Source organism: Octodon degus, unplaced genomic scaffold, assembly GCF_000260255.1.
Source record: "Octodon degus isolate 3935 unplaced genomic scaffold, OctDeg1.0 scaffold00101, whole genome shotgun sequence".
Taxonomy (NCBI): Eukaryota; Metazoa; Chordata; class Mammalia; order Rodentia; family Octodontidae; genus Octodon; species Octodon degus.
In genome coordinates, this window is record NW_004524677.1 from 4,083,017 (window position 1) to 4,110,553 (window position 27,537).

A 27,537-nucleotide genomic window follows, 5' to 3' on the forward strand; every position below is an offset into this window, starting at 1 on the left:
TTATGTATTTAGTACAAGGTACACAGGGTCTTACTATGTAGATTGGACTCATAGTGATTCTTCTGTTTTCAGCCTCCCAAGCACTGGGATTATAGGTGTGCACCACCATGCCCAGTCTCAATCGCAGGGATTACAGACGTGCACCCCGGGGGCGGAACTGGCATGGCATGCCAGAGATTGAGCCCTGGCTGCTATACTCTGCTTAAGCAGGAGCTTTAGTCCACTGAGCTATCTGGCCAGCCCTTTTCTTTTCTTTTCTTTTTTTTTTTTTTATGAGACGGGATCTCACTATGTGGCTCAGGCTAGCCTTGAACTTGCAATTTTTCTACTTCAGTCTCCTTAGTGTTGGGACTGCAAGCATATATCACAATGCCTGGAATGAAAAGGAACATTGATTGATTGATTGAGGCAGGGTCTTGCTATATAGTTGAGGCTGGTCTTGAACACATGGTGATTGATTGGCCTGCCTCAGCCTCTCAAATGCTGGATTACAAGTGTGCATATGTCACCACATCTGGTGAAAAGGAACTTTTAAAAGATAACTAACTAACTTTAATAATTATCCCATTCATCTTTTGAGAATATATTATTATTATTTAAACATCATAGATATGATAGGTAAAATTATGTTTAAATTTTTGACACAACAACTTCCTCTTTCTTTTATCTACTTATATGTTCATTCATTATTTCACTTAAATATTTCCTAAGGGCCTAGTATGTCACAAGCTTTGTACATGGTATTGAATATATAGCTGTGAACAAAATGATGCACAAATGTGGAGTTTGTGAGTCTTCTGGGCAAAAAGACAAGTTCTGGGGATGCTTTCTGGTTGTGGAGACATTTGAGCCAATACTGGGGGAATAAGAAATCTTAATTACCAAGGACTGAAAAATATGGCTGCTGTGATTGGATCTGAAACACCATGGGAAAGCAGGGAGGGAGTACTTGGCTTGATCATTAATGTGTAGATATAGCGTGATGAAGAAATGACCATGAAAATATTCAAATTTGATAACACATTTTTTCCTACAAAAAACAACTATTTGATACCATGTCTTTGCTCTTGCAGTGCTGGGGGTAGAACCTAGGGCTACAAGCATGCTAAGTAATACTCTCCCACTGAGCTCCTTCCCTATCCCTGCTGTCTTTTCAGAGCCTAGACTTCGTTCTCCCAGTGGACAGGCCTCAGAACCAGGAGGTAATCAAGGCCTCAGGTTCTAATGACAAAGACAGTGCCTTTGGTCCCCACTTCATGAGCTCTGGTATATCCAACCTGTGCCTTGTCACTGGTTCTTTGTTTTGAAAACTGTGTGGCAGTTCTTTCTTCAGTTGGCTGTTCCAATTTGAGTGATTATTTTGTTTTGTTTTTCAGAAACCAGGAGAGAACAGTGTCATGGTCCTGCACAGTGGTGCCATTCATTGGCTATGTCTTGTCCCCTGCAGAATTGGCATTGAGGACTGTGGGCCATTATTACATCCTGTGTGTGTGAAAAGTAGCAGAAAAGGCTGCAGATATAGACCATCTCTGAAGCACCTATGGCATGCTTCTCCACTTTAGCATGTAAATGTCAGCTCCAAGTGAAAGGTGTGGGCCAAGGATTGTCTGACAGTTGCAGTTTAAAGCTATAAAATCATCTAATCCACTGGCCTTGGAGTTTCTTAGACTTTCAGTTTTAGTTTTGAACAAAATCTTCTATAGATATCCAGAACATAAACCTGGCAAAAGCAATGAATCAACAGAGTTTTAATCATTATTTTTAATGTGTCCAAAGTGCTGCTTTTTTCAAAGCTCTTGGGTTCCAGTAAACACAGATGGGAAAATAGCAGATGCCAAGCACACTATCACATTTAATCTCTTTCATCACCCCACAAGATAGATGTCATATGTTTTATATATGATGGGGTTTAATGTCTTGCCCATGGTCATATGGTTAGTAAGGGGTGAGGTGGGATTTCAGTGGGAACCCTCAGACTAACCAACCAGTTCTCTAATTATTAATCTGGTAGAATCTTATCATTGAGATGCCTCAGGTCAATATCTGTACCAGCATTGGGACCAGGAATTCTGGACTCTGGTCCAGGGTTCTTTGTACTGCACCATAATAACTGCTTTGGAAATACCTGAGAGACTTTTGTAATGCTTTTTTTTTTTTTAAATATGTTTAGTACAAGGTCTATAGGGTTTCACTACACAGATGAAACTCATAGTGATCCTCCTGTTTTCAGCCTCACAAGCGCTGGGATTACAGGCACACACCACCACACCCAGTCTCATTTGTCCTCTCAGTGTGCTCCGGGACGGGGCGGGGGGGGGGGGGAGAGCACACCCGGGATTGAACCTCTGTGTGGTCCCTGAGCCTGCCTAAGCAGGCACTTTAATCCTCTGAACTATCTGGCTGGCCCCTGAGAGACTTTTAATTGGTGTGCCAGTTTCTTGAAAACATACTTCCCTTAAAATGCATATAGCAGAGGACAGATACTTTTTCCCATAGCTTAAGAATAGCTATTTTGTAAGGAAGATGAAGTATGTGATAAAATAGAGATAAAAAGTATCTTTTCTCTTCCTCCTTACCACCTTTTGTAATTAGAATATTCAATCTTTGGATTTTTAAAACATTTTTGATTCTAGGAGTCAAACCTAGAGCCTATCTATGCAAAGCATATGCTCTACCACTGAGCTACATGTCCAGCTCCTGAAAAGGAGTCATGGGGGTGCTGAAAAAGTTTTGCGGGGTATTTTTCTTGCTTTCCAGGTCATCAGTATTTATTTTTTTTAAATGAACAAAATCACCTAATAGCCTAATATAAAGCATAAATATTTTTCAAATGGTAAGAGGCTTATATGTCGTATAACATAAAAAGATACTTTGTTAATTCTTAAGATGGGTCTGATAATCAGAGTTATAAAGACTGAATATTAGAAAACAATGATTGAATGTATTGAAGAACCCCTGAACATATTGAACCAACCTTTTGTGGGTTTGCCAGGGAAAGGTAGTCATTTTTCTCTGGTCAAAGGCTTGTACTACTTAAAAGAATAATTTTTAGAAATATTTTTAAAGTATCTTTAATAACCTTGGGTATGTTTCTTTGTTGACTGATAGGGTAGTGTGTATTGCCAAACTGGCATGCAGGCTCTGAGATGGATATTTGTGTGAACAAGTTAGTTATAAGGGCTGCTCTCTGAAGTGGAGAGAAGGGAGTGGCCTATGCAGAGGGCAGAGATGGGTTTCAGGAAGTCTCTCTGGAGGCCTGACTAGAGTCCTCAAGGGAGCTTGGATGGCTCTTTGGAGTGCCCCTGAGTTGGAGTGAGAGACGTCACACATGCCTTAGTCATGGGTGTGGGCTACTGGCAGGGCAAGGCAGAATCTTGGGCAGAGTAGCTTCCATCATTAGAGGGAAGTTTTGGAAAAGGCTGGCAGCCCACAGTACTCTGCACAGCTGGGAAAATCTGTCTGTCAGACCTGGAGGCAGGGGGTGCAGATATCTCAGCATCCATTGCAGTTTTGTTAACTCATGAAATTCAGTAAAAGGTGAGGGGAAGGTGAAAAGATGGTCATCAGATATGATCACTGTGATCATTATAGTCTTAAGGTAGACAGGAAGTTATACAGGATGTAATCTGTTAACAAGTATGTGTGTGTGTGTGTTTGTGTTGAAGGTTTGATACATTGTCTGTAAAAATAGAACCACCTTTCCTATAAAATTTACCCAGTTCATGATGTAATTTATTCTAGCATTAAATTCCAAACTTTGCTAAGTCATAGATCCATAAAGCACACACACAAGAATATGCTTTGTATTATAATTATATAAAGAACAGTCTGGGGCCATGTTGCAGGGTGAAGATGAAAATGGTTTACAGAAATTTTATGAGAACAAGATTCTGGAATCTGATGCACAGGAGGAATTTAATGTGAGGATTAATGATTAGAAACCTGAAATTGTATTTAAGGGAGTGCATATTTTTATGTTGTATAGATAATTATAGAAAAGCATAAATAGTTACAAAAACACAAAAATGTTTCAGTCAACATTTGGGCACTAAATCTCTCAATAGATGTTAGTATATCCTAATGATGGTGAGCTTCTGGTGACACAGACAGTGCAGTATGCCATAAGTTTGCCTCCGCTTGTCTGTCACCTCTCCTAGAAGGAAGTGATGAATTGGGATATATTAAATAGTTTGTGTTAGTTTTTTTTTTTTTTTTCATTTTTGCCGGCAGGATAATTAATTTTGTTTATAACATTTATTGGAACTACTAACCAGTTACACTTTCTTGTTCTTGTACTAGGGGTTAGACCCAGGGCCTTTGTATTAGGTTATAATTATACCTCTTTTAAAATTTTAAAATCTTGGGACAGGGTCTTGCTAAGTTTCCCAGGCTGGGCTTAAATTTGGGATTCTAATGCCTCAACCTCCCAAATGTAATTACAGGTCTGTGCCACCATGCTTGGCTCAGTTGGACTTCATTTGTATAGCTAGACCCTGTTCAAGCCAAAAAACAAAAGAAAATAAAAAAACCTAACCAACAAATCCAACATCAGTAGTAGTTGTTTTTTTTTTTTTTTTTTTTTTAATGAACAGAATATATTTATTGAGGGAAAGAAAGCACCTGTCTAAGAGAGGAATAGGAGGGGGGCCCAAGTGGGTTGTTCCCCCAGAAGCTGCCTCTTCCAGGGACTTTTATAATGTAAAACCATGTGGGGCTAAGGTGGAGAAAGGGGGAACTTGCTTAGGTGGATGTAGGGTGGGACAAAACTGTGGTCAACCAATGGGATTACAAGCACCATTGCTCAGGTGAAATTGATTAAGTCTGGGACCATTGGGGAAGGGAGTGACTGATGTAGCAAGGGGGAATGAATATAAAACAGGACCTTATCTGGTAGCTATCAGATAAGGATTCTTTTTGGCTTTTGCAGAGTAATGATCAATCCCGGATGCTATTCTTTAGGGAGGTTAGCATTTATTTGCTTTAAGTCTGGCTTACAGCAGGAGCAGCTGTCCCTCCCACAGTTGTAAGGTAGCTTGTCTTTTGTGCTATCTCCTTCGAGGGCCTGGCCCTGTCTGACTGCCTATAATATTTCTATCTAACTCGGCTGCCTACAACATTCCCCCTCTGAAGGCGGAATACGGAGGTCTAGGGGACCTCGGTATATAAAAACACTAGTTAGAAATTTTTGTAGGTCAATTGGCAGAGATCTCTTAAATGTGAGGTTTAATCCCTTTTTTCTATCTTTTATGGCCATTGCGTATTGTCTCAAACAAACTGGCCTTTTATATCTCACCAACTCTATTATTACTTGTGGCATATGAATTGCCAGAAATAGGGAAAACACCAAGTACTCTCCAGTTTGTACGTGGGGCCACCAGCTGGGTAACTACCAACAAATCTGCATGAGCTTTTATCAAACGTCTAATGGGCTTTTTCCTTATATTGGCAGTTAACATGGCTTCCTTTAGGCTGAGAGGTAAAGACTCATGATCTTATTAATCTGAAACTTTCTCTCACTCCATCATGAACACTTTCTTTTTTCCCTTCTCTAGCAGCTTTGAACATTTTTCCTTGAAACATCCCTTCTCTCTGTCTAGATCCAGGGAAGCATGACTTTTTTTCCTATTGGCCTTCATTCCTATAGGATGCTAGTATTACTATTTTTATTTTCCGTCTATAATTTTATTTTGTATCCTTTTTACTATGAAATACTTTTTGAGCAATTTTTATCAACTGAGACAAATTTGTTTCTGTAAACCCTTTTAACTTCTGCGCTTGTGTCAGATATCTGGAGTATACTGAGCAAGATAAAGCTTTTCGGGTTTAAGGCCTCGTGCAGGTATCCCTGCCCAAGGAACGTGAGAGCAACTTCTCTTGTAATAAGGCAGGAAATGCGGAGAAGGGTCAGCTCACCTGGGCTATATGAGGTGGACAGCTAATTAAAGCCTTAATATGTGTCTCTATAGACAAAGTCTGGTGGATTCTAGTTAAAGGAATCTTAATCTAGCATATTTGTTATAGATTTTGCCTGTATGATTAGCTGGGCTTTATCTTCTAGGAAAGAACAAACTTTCTGAGAAATTAGAGCACATATAATTAAAGCATGAACATTTGAGCTTACAGGTACATTTGTAAACTTTTTTGAGACCTAGCAATAGTAGCTCACTAGCTCTTAGTCCCATTTATTCATGGAGTCTGACAGTTTGCTATAAGTCTCTCTAGCTTTAGTTAAAAGACATCACACCTGTATTAACTATGAGCATGAAATGCCTGAGTTACATCAGAAATCAACCAGATTAACTTGTGCACTTTTTACATTCCTCTAAAAAGGAAAGTAAAGAGGTAGGAAAATTAGAAGTAAGGTCAAAGAAAGGAAACTGAAACAGATCAGGCCTGACATTTCCTCTAGCATGTAAAGGGGGATCAGAACCAGTCTATCCCAGTGAACCCTGTCCTCCAAGTCTTTAAGAACGGTTGTTGACCTAATGTCATTTAACTGGCAAAAGGAGTCCCATGCTTCATACACAGACATGTATATTTTCTAAGTCTGAGCTGGCTGAAAGTCCCATTTTACATAAATTTGCATAAAATCCACTAGGAGGCTTTATAACTTTACTCTCTAGTGCTATTTTCTAAAATCAAGCAAGGACTCAGGTCAACAATTTCTGACATTGCCAGTCAAGCAGAAGACCCAATACTATTATGGGCTGCTGGACTCTTTTAGAATATTTTGCTGAGTTTACACACCTGTAATATTCAAATAATGGAAATTAACAACAAAAAGGGGATGCAGATGAATGTCCATTTTGTATCTGTGTATTCAAATGGCTAGGATCAATATACAATTACATTCTCTTAATGAATAGAGGGATTTATTCTAATGGTGTTTGTAAGTAGGATATCATGTCTGCATCTTGTATAGCAATTAACCACTAGGAAGAATGTATACAATGTATTAATTATTGAAACTGTCCTACCAGTTTGGTTTGAAACTGTCTCATTACTATTTGTTTCTCAATAAATTTATGGGAAAAAAAAAGAATATCAAACCCCCCCCAAAAAAAAATCAAGGAATACCAGTACGTTTAGCATCTAGTTCAAATGCAACAGGTACAAGTACAAAATAGTCATAAAATGTCCTATCAGAGAAATATCATATCCTTATAACATTTCCATATTTTAATTTAGATTTACCAACAACATTTTGACCAGCATTTTAACAAAACTACATAAAGACAAAGCATATGCAATTATAAGCAGTTTTAACCAAACTGTATGAGACAAAACTGTATGATGCAAAGCGTGAACAATTATGAGCAATGGGCAAAGATATATCAACATTTGAAGCATAAAAATTTGTTACCTAAGCAAGTCCCAATTCAGAATTATGAAAGCAAATCAAACTCATACCTCCATCCAATGATCTCGGTGGAAGCCTCCAAATGATACAGGGAGAAAAACTAATCTTGGGTGGGTGACCTCCAAATGATATAGGGAACCTCCAAATGATATAGGGGAAAAATGATCTGACCTGACCTGACCTGTATGAGTTTGTGTTCTCTAAAACCAAAGAATGAATTTTAGGAACAAATGGAGGTTATGAGCAGAATATATTTATTGAGGGAAAGAAAGCTCCTGTCTAAGAGAGGGAGAGGAGGGGTCCCGAGCAGGTTGTTCTCCCCAGTAGTTGTTAAAAATCCCCAAGTGTTCACAACCACGACTGAGTAATACCTTGTGATGATAGCAGTGCCTAGTTGGGTAGTCTTTCAGCTTCTTCAAGCCATAATTTTTCTTTCTTTCGTTGTATTTTTAGGAAAGGGTCTGCAGGGTGCTCAGGGTCTCATAACTAGATCAGACTAGTAGTGAGTCACCTGTTTACAGACTCCCAAGAGCTGGGATTACAGGCATGTGACACCATGCCCAGTCTTAATTGCCATCTCAGTGTGCCCCGGGGGTGAGGCTGGCACAGCAGACCCAGGGATTGAACCCTAGGCTTCTGTCCCTGCTTGCAGGCACTTTAATCTGCTGAGCTATTTGGCCAGCCCAAGCCATAATTTTTCTATTTTCAATTTTTTAATCTCTTTAAAAGTTGGATTTTTAAGCCTGGCCAAATAGCTCAGCAGATTAAAGTGCCTGGTTAGGCAGACACAGGGACTAGGAGTTCAATCTTTGGACCTGCCATGTGCCTCCTCTCCTACCCCCCCCCCCCCCCCCCTGGGCAAGTGGATCACTATGAATCCGATCTAATAGTGAGACCCTAAAGACCCCGTAGACCCTGTCCTAAAATACAGGAAAAAAAAAGTTGGATTTGTAATAGGCACAAATTCTACAACACTTTTCTAGCTAGCAAGCTAGCCAGAAAACAAGCAGAAAAATACTTCATTTGGAGCTGGGCTGTAGGTGCTTATGTTTTCACCAATGCGTTCTCATTTGCTTAGGTAAGTTGCTTACTTGTGTCATCCTCAGATATATACTTCTCCAGACATGGTATTGATGAAGGAACTGCTCTTGGTGAGGCTTTCCTGGTCTTTTCTCCTCACTGTGGCTGCAGATTGACTCTTTCCTTGCATTCATCCTTCCAGTGCTCTGGATTCTTGCTTCTTTGCTATATTACCATTGTTTTCTCTAACGTTTGGCTTCTTCATCTAGAAGTTGGCAATGCCATTTGCTCTCTTCGTTGGTGGCTGCGAGTATGCAATGTAGCACAGGACCTGGCGCAGAGCATGGGCTCCGTCCTCTGCAGCCCTCCCTTTTCTCTGGTGGCCATTGCTGTTACCTTCCCACAGTGAAGCTGTTTATTCACATGTTCCACCCTGCACATCTTAGGCACTTGGGTTAAATACCTGTTGCATCAGCTCTTGAGTAGTGAAAGATTGTGATCCCTATTCTCAAAAAGACCTCAGTCTGGTTCTCGAGTAAGTACTTCAAAACCTGCATGTTGTTGTTGGGTGATGTAGGTAAACTATGAAATTTAGAAACGAAACATATTAGTAAAGAGGTAAAGATAGGCACTTAGTTCAGCTTTTTGGGAGCAGGTATTAGAGATCGAACTTTGGGACAAACATTCTACCACTGAGCTACACCAGCAGTCCTTTTATTTCATGTTTTGAGATAGTCTTAGTAATTTGTCCAGGCTGGACTTGAATTTATGATCCTTCTTCATCAGCCTTTTTAAAAAGATTGTTTACTTATTTATTTGGTGCAGAGTCCTCACTACACAGTTTGAACTCATGGTGATCCTCCTGTCTCAGCCTCCCCAGCACTGGGATTACAGACATGCACCAATATGCTCTGTTTTGAGGCTGGCAGAGTGTGCCCAGGGTTCCAGGGTCTGCATGGCATGCAGTACCAGGGATCGAACCTAGTTCCTTGCGCTTGCCATGCAGGCACTTAGACTGCTAAGCTATCTCCCCAGCCTGCATCAGCCTTTTGAGTAGTTGTGATTATGTGTGTGTACCATCATGCCCAGCTATTATACTGTTTTTGATGTTGCAACCAGAGAAATTTTTTACTAAAATTAGACTGGGAATGTTCTATTTCTGCTTTGAATTTTATCCCCTTCAACTTTTAATAACAAGTTCTCTGAATTGTACATGTGACAGGGATGGACAGAGTGCTTTCCTTAGCCCAAGAAGCTGCAGGTAGATGTGAGGGTGCTGGTGAAGTGCATCCAGTTCCTTGTGACACTTTTCACAAGCATTTACTGGGTATGTTATCCATTCTACTGGCTGTGCTTTTATGCGGAGTAGATGATTTTATATGCTTAGTTGTAGTTAGTGTGGAGGTAATTTGAACATTTTTGTTGTTTTAAAACTTTCATTATACTGTGTGGTTAATGAGTTTGAAATGGTTTTTTCTCCAGAGAGAGTGAGCCAAGGTAGAATTAGTTGTTTTTTAAACACATTTTTGTTTGGATAACATATTCTGTTTTGTGATTCTACTCCCAATCACATAAACTAGGCCCAGGGAGATGGCTCAATAGAATAAGCACTTTGCTGGCAAGTGCAGGGACCTGAGCTCAATCCCCGGTTCCACCCAAAAAACAAAACAAAACAAAAAACCAATCATATAAACTAGATTTAGTAGAGAAATCACAAGGGGATTTGTTCAGTTATTTGTTTGATTCCCTGAGTGGAACTGGCTCTTTGATCCTCTACTTATCTAGTTCCTCTGATCTTTTATTCTGTAAGGTGTTCGCTTCTTGGTATGATGGATGTTTCACCGACCTTGGTAAATGGAAGAAAATTTTCTCCAGCCGTTAAATATATTGCCTTCCTTGTTCTTTTCACAAAACATACTCTAAGAACATTTTAGAGGTGTTTGGCATCAGATCAACAGCATTGTAGCCTTTAATGGAATGTGAGATACCAAGAAGTGGTTTGATTGGTAAGAATTCATTTTTCTTTATTTTTGAGTACTCCCCCCTCATACCATAACAAACACCCCACATCCTCATATTTTTGAAAAAGGACTGATTTAATTGAATTTTGGACTTTGGTTTTTGTTATTACTTTCCTTTTTTACCTTGATAGGAAGAAAAACTCAATGGTGTACAGTGTAAATTAAATTATGAGGTGTAGTGTGTGGGTTAAACAAGATGAACCAAGGTTTTGGAATTGAATCTGTGAATTGCTGTGATGTTGTAGAGAGTCTAATCCATGAGTCAGATACTTATTAGTCATTTTGATAGATGTTGATTTGACTAATTACCCTGAAGACTGGCTGACTGGCTGAATTGCTTGAGTCAGCAGAGTAATTTTGATCAAATCAACGAGTAATTATGGTTTTGTGCAGACAATAAATATAGAATACTGATTATGTTAGACTAAAGATGTTATTGTGATATAATCTTGTGAAATAGTTAATTCTAGGACTACAATTATCCTTTTACCTTTTTCTTTCATGGCTTAAGTTCTCAGAACACAGAATAGAAAAGGTTGTGGGAGCTTTTTGGAGAGAATCGTTTTATTTTCTTAGCAAACAATCTGTGAGTATGTGAAATAGTCTCTGGTGCTAAGTAAATAATCCTGTATTTTAAGGATCCTTTAATTATGGTAAACATTTTAAAAAATTCCTCAGAAGCAAACATGGGCAGATTTTAAATAATTCTTTTTGGATGTCTCACAGAAAGAATTCAGAAATGAGCTGAAAGTTATTGTTACTAATTTCCCATTAGTTTTTAGATAAATATTGATATGATCAGGTGTTCCTGAAACCCACATGCTTACATTTATTTGGTTTCTTTCCCATCATTATCCTTTCCCTTACTTTTGAAAAATATTCCTACGGAGTATGGTGTTTATTACTGAATTTCTAATTGGCAGTGTTTATATACTATATTTATGGGTATAACTTAAAATATTGTAGAAGCAGAGATGTGTTTACTTACTGAAAAGGTCTGTCTTAATTTTACTTGAGTTGTGTCTTGGATGGCTTACCTGTGTTAGATTTCTTTCATATGGAAGAAGGAAATATAATTTTCTTGGAACTTTGTGCAAATTTTGGTATGTCATCAGTGTTGTGCAGCTCTATCAGGGCAGTTATTCTGCAGACTGCTTTAGCATTGTGTAGTCTTTCCACCCATTGCATACATCCTTGAAACCCAGTACCCTCACCCTCCCAATCCGAGATTCAGAAGGAGAGAGAAAGAAAGGGGTAGGACAACGATTTACAAGGTTCAGGTCATCTTGAGTTTATTCTTGAGAAATTGCAGACCTAAAATTCCTTGTTTGGGCCCACTTTTTACTTGCCTTTCACAAGAGTGAGTACCTAAAAGCAATTCTTGTATGTGGAGACACACATTGTTTTTGTACAACCTGGTCCAAATCCCTTCCGCTTTGTTGGATTGTTCACTGTTCCACTTAGTGAGAAGTATGCTGGTTTCCAGCAAATGTTTTGCTGAGGAATCTTCAGTAGTAATTTGGAGTATTGTCATGCTTTACCTTGTATGCTGATGTTAGAACCTAGTCTGTAGGTAAATGCTTCCTTCTTTAACAGTATAGGATCAAGGAATCAATTTTTGATAATTCCCTCAAGCATAGAGTAGAGTTGGATTATTTTAAATATAATGTGTTAATGTTATAGCATCTAAAATTATTTTTGAAAAAGAAAAAGGGAAGGACTCAGATTTCTCTTCTGATTCCACATCTTCATAGCTCCTTTCATTTTGAAGTTAGCTGACCATAAAGTACAGGATACTCCGCAGCGGGAAGGAGGAATTTTTGTCTGTTTCTTGCTCATTTCTCTCTTAAGCACCAATGGTAGGGAGGAATAGCGCCAAATACAAATTTTATGTGAAACAAACCTTAATTTATAACGTTGTCTTTCATTTTTTTCTCCTTGCTCTTGTTTTCCTTTTCTCCTTCCTCTGTGCAAAGGATAGTGACACACACGTTAATGTACTGAAGAGTTCTAAAGAACTGCAGAGAGCTTGCAACTGATTATTCAAGGCTACACCAGTCATTCCAGAGGCAAGTGTAGGTGAATGGAAACTAAATGTAGGATTGTGATGTTCAGGGGCCTGCCCATTAGCTCAGTTGTTTAAGTGCCTGTTTATACAAAGCAGTGAGGCTCGGGATGCTATGGTTTAATTCCTTAAGCCAAACCAGACCTCCCTGAAGGCATCCTGAGGCAAAAAAAAAAAAAAAATCCTTCTGCCCTTTGGGGCCAGGGAGATGGCTCAGTAGAATAAACACTTGCCTGGCAAGTGCAAGGGTCTGAGTTCAATCCCCGGTTCCGCAAAAAAAAAAAAAAAAGGATTGTGATGTTCTTAGTTGCTTCTGGAGACTTACTGACTGAAGTCTTCCTCTGCACAAGAGCAGCCTCTTTGAAAGTTGGATTGCTGGTCTGTGGTGACTGCTATCCACTCAATAAGCCCTCCCTTCCATGACAGAGCTATTACTTTTAGTGTAGATTATTTCTGCTTTTACTGTTATTTCTTGGACAGTCAGGGAGGGAAACCCAAATCCCAGATCCCCATGCAGAAATCAAAGTCTCTCACTGTTGTGATAGCAAGTTACACAGGGTTTTTCTACTATAGGACCCTGGAAAAGGCAGAGCTGCTGAGTAGTACTTCCAGGTGGAGGTCCAGCATACTCTGTTCAGGGGTATCCACTCTCTTGCCAAATTTTGTTTCACAGTTCCACCAAAATGATGCCTGTGGCAAAATGAAGGCTTCAAACCAGCCAGTACTGCTGTTAACAAGTAGAGTATTTTTAAAAGGGAAAAATTTAAGAAGTATGTTATATGTGCATAATCTTTGGTTTTCAGAGAAAATCTTAATATGAAAGAGTAAATTTTATACAAGTTTATACTGTATAAATAATTCTATAAGAAAAGTCAAATTAAGGGAGCTATGAATAGTGGTGAAGCTACTCAGGTGTAAGTACAGTAAATTGCAGTGCAAGCAGCTGTTTTTTACATATGAAAAAAGTTATTTAATGAGCTACCTTTGCTTTGACTGATTTTACTTTTTCTTAAAAAGAGGTCTTCAAAAAAAAATTAAGAACTTTCGATGACCACCAGAAATGGTAATGGAGGATATCAGGCTCCCTTACGCCATAATTGGAAAACTATGGATGTCATCTAACTCAAAATTTAGCAAAACACTAACTTTATAATTTCTCAGAATTGTAAACTTCATAGGCTGAAGGTAAATTGCATAATATTAATTTAATAAAAATTATTAAAATAACAGAAGCAATACTTCTTAAAGATAAGACTACCATTCTTGGGGTTGGGGAGATGGCTCAGTGGAGTAAATGCTTCTCTGGCAAGCGCAAGGGCCCGAGTTCAGTCCCCGGTTCCACAAAAAAAAAAAAAAAAAATCTTCTCAATTCTTCACTTTTTTTTAGCATGTCATTTCACATTTATTCCATTGGGATTTAGCAACTTGTCTAACTACAGATGTACAGCCAGCCTTGTGTATCTATTGGCTCCACATCCACAGATTCAACAGAGTGTGGGAAAAAAAATATTCAAGAAAAAAATGTTGGATCTCTACTGAACATGTGCAGACTTTTTTCTTGTCTTTAGGCCTAAACAATACAGTATAACCAGTATTTACATAGCATTCACATTGTAGTGAGTATTAATGACCTAGAAATGACCTGAAGTGAACAGGAAGATAGGACTTGAGCATGTGGGGATTTTTGGTGTCTGCACAGGCTATGGAACCAGTCCCCTAGGTACACCAAGGGGCAATTCTAATTGGCCTTTCCTTGTAGGTCAGGAATTAAATATTGCTCAGGTATCTTGTGGTCATTCTGATTGAGTCAGTCCGCAAGCAGTGCTGAGTTGCAGTTACATACTGCAGGCTGTACTCACTGTGCAGGCCCTTCACTTTCCTACTGAGCCTAAAAAGAGACTTCCCAGATAATGGGATTGCTATACTTAAGTTGGACCTTAGGACTTTTTGTTGTTGTGTGGAATGCTCTTTTGCTTTGATTTTATTCAATTAAAAATTGTCTTTTGCTAAGTACATAAGCATGGTGCAAAATTTAAAAAGTAAAAAAGAATATGCAGTGAAAAGTAAGTCTTCCTCCTCATCTGCTGGCCACCTTGTGTCCCTTTGCCCAGGTAACCACGTTTGAGTTCCTGAGTGTCTTTGTAGAGATTGTCTGTGCATTTACAGGCATGTGGAGTAGTTCATTCCACAAATGGCGGCGTACTGCACTTGCTGTTCCATGTATATCCTGGCTGCCATCCCATATCACTATGCTAAGAAGGACTTTTTAAAAAAGTTGTAAACATGGTTGGGCAGCTTACTTCTGTGTTTGTAACAGAATTTTTGATATAGAAGTCACAAAAATCATAACTATCTCTTCAGAATACCTTTTGAATTGGAACTGGCTATTAGTGTTTGGGGACTAAATGATTTTATCATGAAGGCCCTTTGAAGTAGTTTTTAAGCTTTTTGAAGCAGAGCAATTGATATAACTAGTTTCTTAAATATCATTAAAAATGAAATGCAAAAGTATTTCTCAATTAAAGGAATTTGAATATTAATTTCTGTTTTTCTTTCTCTGTTTCTTCTGCTTATCATTTAGTTGTATGGAACTTGGATGTGACCTGGTTGGCAGATTTTCTTTTTTTGTGTGTGTGGTACCGGGGATTGAACTTGGGACCCTGCACTTGACAGGCAAGCGCTTATTCTACTGAGCTATTTCCCTGGCCCCAGATTTTCTTATAGAAGTATGGTATAAAACATGGTGGGATTACTAACAGTGTTCTGTAATCTTGTTACTGTTTTTGAAGCATGCATTTGTGAAAACTTGAAACCCTTGGAAATGTGTATATTGAGAGAACTCTGTGTCCTCTCTGTTGTGTCTTGTATCTTGTGGTTTTCTCTGTTATGTAACTGTTTGGACTGTTTAGAAAAGAAAAAAGAAAAGAACAAAAAAAGACATTGCTTTACCAAAATGGTGTATGTTGAACAATGAGAGGGTCAGAGCCAAACCAAAGCAGAGGGAGGTGTGGGACCAGATCCAGAGAATCAAGGTCGATCAGATACTTGCTTTATTTAACCAGCCAGCTATTACTGTGTGAGCTATGACAGAAACTGAAAAGGAAACTGGGCCAGAGGATTAGCGCACAGGGAGGATTTAAGTTTAATAAGGTTATATTGGTGCCGAGAAGAATTTTTCTGAGGTAGTTTGACTCAAAATGAATCCCATCCTTTGCTATTAGTTATAATTGAGGGCATGGGGTCATCTCTTTTCAGGTGTTGACAGTATTGGAAGAGTTCATTCTTAGGTGGAGTTGTACATAAGTACACTTACAGTAATAGATTTTTTATGTATTTAGTAGTGGCCAATTCAGGAAACTCCAATGTATATTTTAAAACAGTGCATTTCTGTAGTGAAAATTGCTCAGAAAGGGAAAAGAAGGAAACAAAGAAACTGAGGTGTACTTAGAAATATATTTGAGTGGTTGATTTCTGTGCTGTAGCTTCCTTAAGGAAAATGAGTTTAACAGTAAAAAGAATATAGATAGAATTCCATTACAAGTACAATTCTTAGTTTTTGTATAAAGGCCATTATCCTTTAATGATCATCTGATTATCCCTCCTCAATTAGTGTAACAGTTGCAATAAAGTACATAAAATAATGACTAGAGCTGGAAGTGACCTAAGAAATAATAATTTAACTTGAACTACTTACTTAAGTGGATTCTCAATGAACAGCCCCAGTTTTTGCTTAAAATCTCATAGCTTCTTAGAAGTAGAACTAGAACCAGAGCTCTGGGTCCTGCCTCCTAGCTCAGAGTTCAAGTTCCCAAATTGGGACTTTTAGATTTCATGGCTTAGAGAACTGAGCTAAAAGTGTTAGCCCTTATCCTTGGATCTCTTCTTTAAATCTGCCTAAATTCTCCATCCATCTCTGCAAACCACCAAGAGAACTATACAGAGGGACAACAAAGAAAAAGTGCGAAGGGATGCCATGCTGTCTTTTCATCAGGTTCCAGGTACTGCTTCTGACTTTGTAATTCCCTGGCAAAAAGACTTATCTTTGCTTGTCTTCATTTCTAGGATTTTCCTACTTACCCCCACCCCACCCTCCAAAACTGGGACCCAAACTCAGGGCTTTGCTCATGCCAAACAAGCACTCTACCCCTGAGCTATACCCATAGCTCTTACCTATATTCTTGACCTCACTCTTCTTCTTCTTTTTTTTTTTTTTTTTGGCACCAAATTGAAGTCAGGACCATGTGCTTGCCAGGTAGGTGCTGTGCCACTGAGCTGTATCCTCAGCCTCTGTCTTCTCCTTTGGCTTTATCATAAACTTTACTTTTTCTGGTACAGCATTTTCAAATTCTTAAGGCTTGGGAAGGCAAGGCCCAACTCAGTCAGTGGCAAAGTGTTTACCAGGGCCCCAACTCTCCCTCCACATCCTCCATATTCATTGATTTCTTCCCAGTAAGCCTACAGATATAATTAGGTTTTCCTTAATAATGTCTTCCTTTGGAACCAGGTGTACTGGTGCACACATGCAATCTCAGCATTTTTGGAGGCTGAAGCAAGAGGATTGTAAGTTTGAGCCCTCTTTGGGTAATTTAGCAATTCAGTGAGACTGCCTCTAAATAAAAAATAAAAATGGGCTAGAGACTTGGAAAAGTGTGAAGGCCCTGGGTTCAGTCCCTAGTATCACCAAAGGGAAAGAAAAAGAGTCCTGTTGGCTGTTTTTCCTTAGAAAGTTCAAATGTTTTCCTTAAATGTTTAAAATTTTAAAAATAATTTATTATTACAGGATACTGTATAGCTAAAAATACCCAAAAGCATAGTATGTGATTCTATGTAAGTAAACATCAGAATGTTTATAATTTAATATCATTTTGCTAGTACTATGGGGCATATCAAAATCTAGTTCATGGGGCTGGTGAGATGGCTCAGTGGTCTAAAGCACCTACTTGGAACAAGCTAGGCTAAGCAAAGCACAGGGACCGCGGTTCAATCCCCCAGCACCACATGTCCACCAGCCCCGCCCCCTGGTGGGCTGAGCTGGCCATACACACAAAATAAATAAATAAATATTTAAAAAAAAATCTAGTTCATAATAGTAGTTCAGGAATAAAGAACTTTGATACATTTATAGCTTTGTTAAGTGGTATAGTTTTCAAAAGAGTCTAAAATTAGACTGGGAAAGAAGTCAAAATTTTTATATTGGAAAGAGATATGATTTAGAGTAGCATATGAACTTTTATAATTCTGTGAAGTTTATTCTTTACAACCAAATGAAAGACACATACACACACGTCACCTCAAAAAAGGGCAAATAAAAATACATATGATTCTTATGCCAATCATTCCTGTATCTAATAGTATTTAATAGAACTTTCCTTATTGATGGAAAGAAAATATTTCTGCATATAATGTTAATGAAATAAAAATGCATGGACAGTGAGATAACTCATCGGTCTAAAGCACTTGCTTAGGCAAGTGCATGGACCATGGTTCAATTCCCGGTACCATATGCTGTGTCAGCCTCGCCCCCAGGGTGGGCTGAGCCAGCCACAGAGTTCCAGCAGAGTACTGCATGCTTGTAATCCCAGCGCTGGGGAGGCTGAAAAACAGTGAATCCAAGCTGCATAGTGAGACCCTGTATCAACCAAATATATAGAAGGAGAAGGAGAAGAAGAAATAAAAATACATCCAGTCAATAATGTCTCTGGAAATAATAGACAGTTCTGTCTTTGCAAATAGTGAATTCATGTGGAGACATCAGACTGTTACACAAGTATTTCGATAGACCATTTCTTCCCTGCCTCTTCTCCTCCAACCAGAAAACAACTGCTGCACAATACCATGTGTGAGTACTGTTGAAGACAGAATCCTTTGGATATTTTTTGGTGTTGCTGTTTTGTTTAAAGAAAGAAAAATGTCATTTCTTAAGGTCTAGTGGTCCATACAGATACCACTGTCAATCTGTGTGATTCAGTGTCTGACATGACATTTGACTTACTGGACATGTGCAGAGTTAAGAGATAAGCAGGCTGGATATATATAGCAGGAGTGGTGGCTTGACTGCAGAGGGCAGATAGAGGGAGGTGTCCTATAGTGCCACTCTCGGGGCTGTCACATAGTCTAGTTACCACAGCCTCCTTTACTGTCTTCCAGCTTGTTTTCTTTATTTTTATTTTTTGTTAGATGTTGTCTTTCTCTAGTCCAGAGTGACTTTGAACTGCGCTCATAGCCCATCCTGGGCTCAGCCTCCCAAGTGCTGGGATTACAGGCCCACAGTACCATACCAAGCTCACTGCTAGCCTTTTGCCTAGATTTGTCCTCTTCACTTTTATTTTTTAGCTATGATCTGAGAATCCAATAAAATGCTTGGCATGGTTACAAGAGTGCAGGAAAAATAAAGACTGGTAACAAGAAAATGCAACATATAGATAATGTGGGTGCTGAAGGAAATACCCTGATTCATTTCTTAAGCTAGGAATATAGAACTATCTCTTTTAGTATTATACTGCCCTGGGGACATGCTATAATAACATTTAATACTCTAATGTAGGAATAGAGGAGAGGAATGAAAATACCTGACTTAAAAAAAAAAAGGAAATACCTGACTTTTTGGTGTCCGAGTGTGTTAGGCAGTCCTTTCATTGGTAGGATCTTCTGTTGTGTTCTTTTCCTCTCCAAACTTACCTTATTTACTTACATCATTCTAATTGTCTCTCCCAAATTTTCTGTATGCTGTAGTTTCTGTGTTCATGACACATTTTAATTTTCCACGTATGTATCTGAAAAATGTGATTAGATAAGCATAAACCTCATGAACTGCAATTTGTATTTTTCCTAGAAAAGATAACTGAATCCTTGAGGTAATCAATTGCATTGGAATGGGAATCCAGAGACTTTCAACAAAAGGAGTTTGTAAGCCCATGACACTGGCTAAGCTGTTTATTCTGTCTGAGCTGCATTCCTGCATCTCTGAGAAGACTGCATGCAAGTTGTCTTTGAGAAGGGAGGATGTTAGAAGGCAACCTTTTTCTCCTGATTTAGAGGCAGCTGGCATCTAAACAACAGTCTTAGAATTCTGGAACAGGAAGGAATCTCAAAAAGTCTGAGTCCTTCAACCTTTGGGATAAACAAAAGCATTTTGATTTTCCTTATTATCATTACTAGCATGAATAAAAGCATTGACATTTTTGTGTAAGTATAGTATTGAAGACAATGAGGAAGTTGATTAAAAATCCTGTCTTCTCTCTGACTAGTTAAAAAAGGGCTATGCACTTAAATGCTGATTAGCACTGGACTTCTGTGGGGTACAGTGCTGGCAGTGACCTCGGAGGGGTGGATGGAGACCGAGGCACGCAGAGTGTGTACCCTCTGTGCATGCCTGCCCACTCCTGGCTTTTCTTGTTTTGTTTTTATTAGTACATTTGCAGTATATGCAGTACTGATTACATTCCTCTTGGGGAATTCATATTTTATTTATTTATTTCCTTTTCCTCTTCTCCTTCCCTGTCCCCTCATTTCTTGGTCACTTTTCCTTTTTTAAAAGATCTAAGTCCCTGTTTCCTGTTATTTGTGGTTTACTTTGCTCCATATTGTATCTTGACTTTCTGAGTTTTAAAGCACCAGATGGACCCAATAAAACATGCCTCCTAGTGGAAAAGAGTCATGATTGTGGTTGACAATGTCTGTTGAAAACAAATGTCTTTTGTAATATTGGGATATGTAGGTTTTAGATTTTACCAGTTTGGAAAATAAAATTCAATTAATGAAGATATATGTGAGCTATTTTTCTTAAGTATATTATGCTTCCAAGAGATTCACAGCAGAGAAGCAGGCAGAAAGAAAAAGGGAAAGGGGCTTTATTGTCTTGGACACAGAGAGAATCTGGGGAAGATAAGGAATTCTTTGGATTGGAACAAAGAGAGAATGAGGCTAGTATGGCCTTTTGCCAGGTGTGGAGTTTGAAGGGGATGTTTAGATATACCTGAGGAGCTGATTGGGGTCTTCCCTGAGGTGGTGGGAAAGGTGAAAGGAAATTGCACCCTGGGCTGAATTGGGAAAGAAGGGGGGAGGTGATATCTGGGAAGATAAACTGTTGTTTTAAGGGCTTCAGCCATATTAGATGACAACCATAATAATTCTGCAATTCATACTAGGGGCCATAACCTATCAGTAGGGGATTTGTTGGCTCTTCTGACAGGCCTTCCTTTCTGTCTACCTTAATCCTCTCCCATTTTCCTTAAAAATGTTTTTTTTCCCCTCAGAATTACCATTTTTTGCAAGCTTCTGTCTTAAAAGAATTTCAAAAGTTCATTTATTTTGAAGATTCTTCTTCCTACAAGTACTTGTGAACATTCCTTATTTTCCAGTGTTTAATCCTACTTTCCACCAATAATTTAATGTGTATGTCTAACTTGAATCATACCCTGTTTCTGTTTGCTTTTTCTAAACTCTCTCCAGTCTGTAGACTAAAATAATAATCTGGACTCGATCCAGTTCTCTTGGAGGTTGACCAGACTGGTGAGGTAACACCCTTGTCTTCCTGCTTTTGTCAGAGGGTATCACATAGCTGGTCATAGTCAGTGTACAGTCTGTCTGTGACCTACGTCTCTTCTCTCCTGTGTGGCTCTGTTTTAGTCAGGATTTCATCATATTTTAGCTACACAATTCATTTTCCATTGGTAAGTGCACTGCCTTGTACTCATACCTAATAAGTACTCTTGTTTTTGGAGGATAGTTTCTGTTTCTGGTTTGTCGGGGTTACTTGGAATTCTATTATTTTTCAGAAAAGCTAGAAATGTTCACCTAATTTAGAGCCACAAAATTACTGAGCATACTTTCAATTTCATTATGGTGGTGATTAATTTTAAAAATTTAACCATTTTTGTCCCAAGATTCTGGATATTGTTGTAACTCTCCTAGGTTTCATTAAACCATTTATTCCTATCAGTATTAACTCCTGGTTATCCTGCTAAGTAAGTAAAGCCATATTAATATGGCTTTACTTTTTATACTTCATCTTTATACCTTCCTGCTGGATGGTTAAGACCAAGGTAAAGCAAGACCTATATAATAAGAAATGTAATTTTTGTACCCGACAAGGTCAGTGAAATCCCCTCAGGATTTAACCTGAAACCCTGTACTGCAGTTTTTAGATCCTCTGTCAGTGTCAGCCATGTGGATGAGTCACGGCCATTGCTTGACCAGTCTGCTCTCTGTGAAAGCATGAGAGAATGTTTTTCTCTCCAGGTGACTCTCCTTAGGCACACTCTACATCATCGATCACTTTCCTCTGTGGCCCCATTATCTCCTTGAGCAGAAAATTTGGGACATCATTGAGTTACAGGATGTTACAGGATGTTTTTAAGCTCCACAAACAATAGTATCATAGATTTTTCATTGAGTATGGAGATTACTCTTAAGTGACTTAGAGTAATTATATAGGGGTTTATGGTTGGTAGTAATGGAGAGAAGAAATACAATTATTTATTTTTTCATGCATCATTATTTTATAATTTGAGTAGCAAGGTGTCTTGGTTACTCTTATTGCTGAGACAAAATACTCAACACCCAAAGTTAAAGCAGGGGCCGGCTAGCCATTCAAGGTCAGCGAGGACTCAGGGTATAAGATAACCTGTACTGTAACATCCTGTAACTCAGTGATGTCCCAAATTTTCTGCTCAAGGAGATTATGGGGCCACAGAGGAAAGTGATCGACGATGTAGAGTGTGCCTAAGGAGAGTCACATGGAGAGAAAACATTCTCTCAGGCTTTCACAGAGAGCAGATTGGTCAAGCAATGGCCGTGACTCATCCACATGGCTGACGCTGACAAAGGTTCTACAATCTGAGGTACAGGATCTCAGGATAAATCCTGAGGGGATTTGACTGACCTTGTCAGGTACAAAAGTTACATTTCTTGTTATATAGGTCTTGCTTTACCTTAGTCTTAACCATCCAGCAGAAAAGTATAAAGACAAGATATAAAAAGTAAAGCCATATTAATATGCTGAGCTGTAAAGGGCTCAAGTCAACAACTTCTGACACTGCCAGTCCTATGGATAACCCACTACTATTATGGACTACAGGACTATATTGGATTATTTTTCTGAATTCATGCACCTACAATATTTAAATGGCAATGAAATACTCATCTCTGACAAAACTAAACAAAAGGGATACAAATGAAGGACCATTTTGTATCTGTATATACAAAATAGTTAGGATAGATTTATAGCTACTTTCTCTTAATTCAATGAGAAGAAAGATTTGAACTAATAGTGTTTGGACAGGATATCATGCCTGCATCTTGTACTATGAATTACCAATATGAAGACAACAATATGCAATGTATTAATTATTGAAACTGTCCTACTAATTGGTTTTGAAACTGCCTCATTGCTATTTGTTTCTCAATCAAATTAATTTTAAAAAAGGAAAACAGTGAAAATAGGGAGATACTCTTAAAAAAAATAAAGCAGGTGGGGGCTGGTGAGATGGCTCAGTGGTCTAAAGCACCTACTTAAAACAAGCTTGGCAAAGCACAGGGACTGCGGTTCAATCCCCCAGCACCACATGCCAGCCAGACCCGCCCCCAGGTGGGCTGAGCTGCCCCCCAATAAATAAATAAAATTTAAAAAAAAAGTAAAGCAGGTGCCAGCCAAATAGCTCAGTGGACTAAAGCACCTGCTTAGGCAGAGCACAGCAGCTAGGGTTTGATCCCTGGAATGCAGTGCCAGCCCCCCACTCCAGGGGTGCTGAGACAGCAATTGAGACTGGGCGTGGTGGCACATGCCTGTAATCCCAGCACTTGGGAGGCTGAAAACAGAAAAATCACTATGAGTCCAATCTACATAGTGAGACTGTAGACTCTGTACTAAAATACATAAAAAAAATATTCAAAGTTAAAGGAGGAAAGGTTTATTTGACTCAGTGTATAGAGGTTTCAATCCATAACTGACTGGCTCCAAGGCAGGGTGGCATGGCAGAGGGTTATCACAGAAGAGTAACAAGGCTGGAAGAAAACAGCAAGTAGCAAGCTGTGGCAGAGGCAGGAGCAACAACAGCAGCAAGTCCTCTATCTATCACTTGTCTGCCCTCCAGGTTACTCATCCAAGGGATAGATAGCACTTATCCAGGGTGGTACACCCGCAAGCCCAGTGTCGTGCTCCCTAGATCCAGCCATCCTGGAAAAGCCCCACCTATAACCACATGAGGCTTGTGGCGGGGGGAGTCGAACAACACAAGGTGAGAGAGAATAGGAAAGCTTTTAGATTGAGTATAGTTACATCTTAGTTATTTTTCTGTGATATACTTTGAAGATGGCTTTTTTTTTTTACTTAAACCTAGTATTATGTAATATACAAACATAATCAGATATACTTTTTATTATTGTCATTACAGATTTTGGAAAGTGATCATGAAGAGTGAAGAAGACCTATTTCTGATACTTGAAAGTTAGTCACTGCTTACCACCTTTTCATGAAAATTAAATATGACTTAGAAGCTTTGAAAGTTTATGATGTCATCGGTTTCGACAGAAAGCAAACTCCAGCAGGCTGTGAGCCTGCAGGGAGTTGACCCAGAAACATGCATGATTGTATTTAAAAACCACTGGGCACAGGTAAAGTATGACTGCACTGTGGCTCCACTGGTCTCAGTAGCCCCAGGGGTCTCTCTCATGTGGAACAACTGGCTTTCAAGAACCTTTGGTAGGGAACTCTTGCCAATAAGCAGAAAAGCAATATTTTTTGCTGTGGTTTTCTATAATAGGTATCTGGTGAGAAATTGTGGCTTCACAAATGAAATTATGGAACACGCATGTCCTTTAGGTATTTTTAGGAGAATAGTTGTCCTTTAAAGTGACTTTTACATCATTCTGCAATGTACTTGACCATAATTGCATTCTTTCCATTATTTTCTGCTGATTTTCACCTAGTTCTTAAGCTCTAATAACACTAAAATACTATATATTTATTAAGCATTTATCAAGTACTATATTGAGTGCTCACGTGTTTTATATCATTTAATCTCCACAATCTAAATGATAGTATTAATGTCCTCATCTTACAGATGGAGAAATGGGAAATTAAAGACATTAAGTAACTTGCTTGAGGTTCTACAACTAGTGAATTACCAAGCCAGCACATACTCTGACACCGGGGCATGTGTGTCTGACCTCAGTGTTCTGCCATTTTTGGGCTGACAATCTCTGCAATTTAAGGAAAGAAAATGCTTGGCTGTACTCGAACACTTATCTTCTTCATTTCAAAGCTTATTGCAAACTTTTTTGGTTATTCATTTTGACTTCTCTGTTCCTCTTCTCTGATCTGCTAGTCTGGATAATTAAGGGTTGAATGTTCAGAAAATGTACCAGCCTGCCCCATTCCTCAGGGAGTGTGCAGGTAGTAAAATAAACAAAATTACCATTCTTTACTACTTGTCCCACATTACATTCCCCAGGTGAGCTGGTAAGTGACTATTTATGTGACAGGTTTTTTAATGACTACCCAGTTCCTTCCTGTAGCTGGAAGCAACACATGGGTTAAAGCACTGAGCCTGTAAATCACAGCAATTATAGGGGATGTGGTTTAGATCACAAAGGAACAAAACCAATTGCGCCTCTGGGTTGTTCTCACTCTATAGCTGCTTGTCACTGTCCGGTTTAAAGCTTCCAGGATTTTTTGTGCACTTCCCATTCTCTGATTTTTTACTGTTAGAATCGTAATGGATTTGCTATGCACATCTGCTTTAGTAAAGTGAATAAAGTAATTCAGGAGTTTTTCCAGGTAATTAGAGTAATTATCTTTAGCTTTGCCCTTTAAGCATCTAGAAGCAAAGGCCTGAAAGTAAGGTAGTGAACTGGAAGGGATGTGCCTAGTGCCTTTTGGTTATGGGAAGGCTTGCTTCTATCTTTGCTTATTAAAATGTTCTATTTTGTGATTATAGTGTATATATAATACTGTATAATAATAGTGCATATGTTTATGAATTTATTTTTTATCAGCAATTTTAATCAGGAATGTATAGTCAGCTTGAGAGCATTCCATCTAATGATGAGCTATACCATTCTAATACATAATGTTTGCTTGAGGGTCCTATTTTGCTTATTTGTTTATATATGATACTTTAATTATAGTCATTCCTTCTGGTGTGATTGTAATGTGATTTAGTTGGTATTCTGTACCACCCTTAAAACATGACACCAGATGTGGTACCGTGTTTCTGTAATCTCAGCTCTCAAGACTTGGCAGAGGCAGGAGAATCACCCTGAGCTTGAGGCTATCCTCGTAGTGAATGCAAGGCCAGCTTGAAATACATAGCAAGATCTTGTCCTAAAAAAAAAAAAAAAAAAAAAAGACAACACAGATCATCTGTCCTGGCAAATTCTGTTGCTGGCAAGCTTTTGCCACAGCTGCTGGAGTGCTTCAGAATGTCCTAATCCAGGTACAAGTCAGTATTCCTGCATATTGATGGAGCATAAGCAGTGTCCCAGCGTCGTATTATTCATTTCCATATCCATGATTTCAGCACTTTCAGATACTTCAGATCATTTGAAGCATGGAGTTGATACCTAGCACCCTCATTTTCAAGGAGAAAAATTTGTGTTGATTATAAGAACACCTTTTTCAGAGAGAGTATTGTGTAGTCATCACATGTTTTCTGTTGTTAGGAAGGGGCCTGTCTTAGTTACATTTCTCATTGCTGAGATAAAATCCTTGATACCCAAAGTGAAAGGAGCAGAGGTTTATTTCAGCTCATGGAATGCAGTGGTTTTTAGTCCATAGTCAGCTGGCTCCAAGGCAGGGTGGCATGGCAGGGGGCATCACAGAAGAGAAGCAGTTCATGGCAGACACAACCCATCAAGTGAAGCAAAAGCTCTCTCTTGTCCCTTGTATTCGTTCTAGGCTACTCGCCCTAAAGATGGGTAACATTTACAACCAGAGCGGGATACTCTTAATCTTGGTGTGCACCATGAATCAATCCCTGCCTCACATTTGTAATCCCAGCATCACACACTCACTGTAGATCCTGCCCCCTCTGAAAAATGCCAGTTATGATTGTGTGAGGCTTTGGGGGTCACCTAGACAAAAGCCATAATAGGGCTGGTCTTAATTTTGACTCAGCCACTTCTTTAGCTTTGAGTATTTCCCCCACCCCACTGCTGCCTTTCTTCTTTTCTTTCCTTTATCTTCAGTCTTGATTTTTTCTTTTAAATAAATTTGCATGCCCTTAGTCTCTGTCATCAGAGGCTTTGAAGGATTTTCTGTACCTTTATGAAAGAAAATACTGGTTGAGATGTTCAACCAGTCTGTGAGTGTCCAAGTGGCTGTTGTCCACTAGAGATTTATGTGGCCCACACTACAGGTGTATCATTATCAGCATTCCAGGTAGAGCCCAGGGAGGCATGAACTTTGGGCCTTAAAGAGTGAATAAGCTAATGTGGATGACATGCAGGAAATATTATTGCAAAGAGAAAAAAGTTTATAAGAATTAAAAACAGAGGCTGTGTTGGATGACAGTGGCTGGGAAAATGGAGAAAGTAACAATTATAGAAAGAATATTTTATAGAAAAGATGGCCTTTTTCTTTGTTTGGATTTTAAAAAAAGGTAAGGAAGATACAAAAGTAGAGCAGGGCAGAGATGTAGCGCCGGGTGTGCGGCTGAGAGGGCCAACAGGAACGAATGCTGGTATTCGTCTTTTCAGAGCTTCATGAATTAGCTCTTTGCTGTCTGGGTGTTATTCAGGCTGGGGGTGGATGCAGAGTAGTCAGAGAGAGTGGAGCAGGGAGCTAAAATTTGACCTAAACTCCTAGCTGCTGAGATGGCAACCCCTGGCTCCCCTGTGGCAAACCAAGAGCACCCATGTATGGAAGATGGCATGGGAAAAATGGAATGACAGTATTTTATTTACTAAAGCATTCTGTCACCCGCCTGATATGGCGCTTTTATATACAGTGCTGGGAAAAGGACGGCAGCAGAGGGCGGTGATATCCAGGACTGTTCTCCATTAGGGAACTTTAGTCCAAACTTAATAGAACTAACACATAATCAGCTGATTCTACTCTGGTATTTATTAGT

General features: G+C 39.0%; 1 protein-coding gene across 13 annotated transcripts in view; it reads left to right on the forward strand.

Annotated features, from left to right (window-relative positions):
* Positions 1–27,537, forward strand: part of Fam160a1 (family with sequence similarity 160 member A1) — a 337,219-nt gene that overhangs the window by 171,367 nt on the left and 138,315 nt on the right. For 6 of the 13 annotated variants that reach the window (XM_023723672.1, XM_023723681.1, XM_004638693.3 and 3 more), the window contains one exon: positions 23,860–24,079. The exons of 1 other annotated variant lie outside the window; for it this stretch is intronic. In XM_023723672.1, coding sequence (XP_023579440.1) covers positions 23,975–24,079 — 105 coding nt within the window. In that variant the 5' untranslated portion in view covers positions 23,860–23,974. Of the gene's footprint in view, positions 1–1,376; positions 1,566–4,073; positions 4,087–10,190; positions 10,387–11,004; positions 11,011–23,859; positions 24,080–27,537 lie in introns of those variants that run through there. 6 more of the 13 variants (XM_023723673.1, XM_023723679.1, XM_023723680.1 and 3 more) reach the window with 5 other exon arrangements.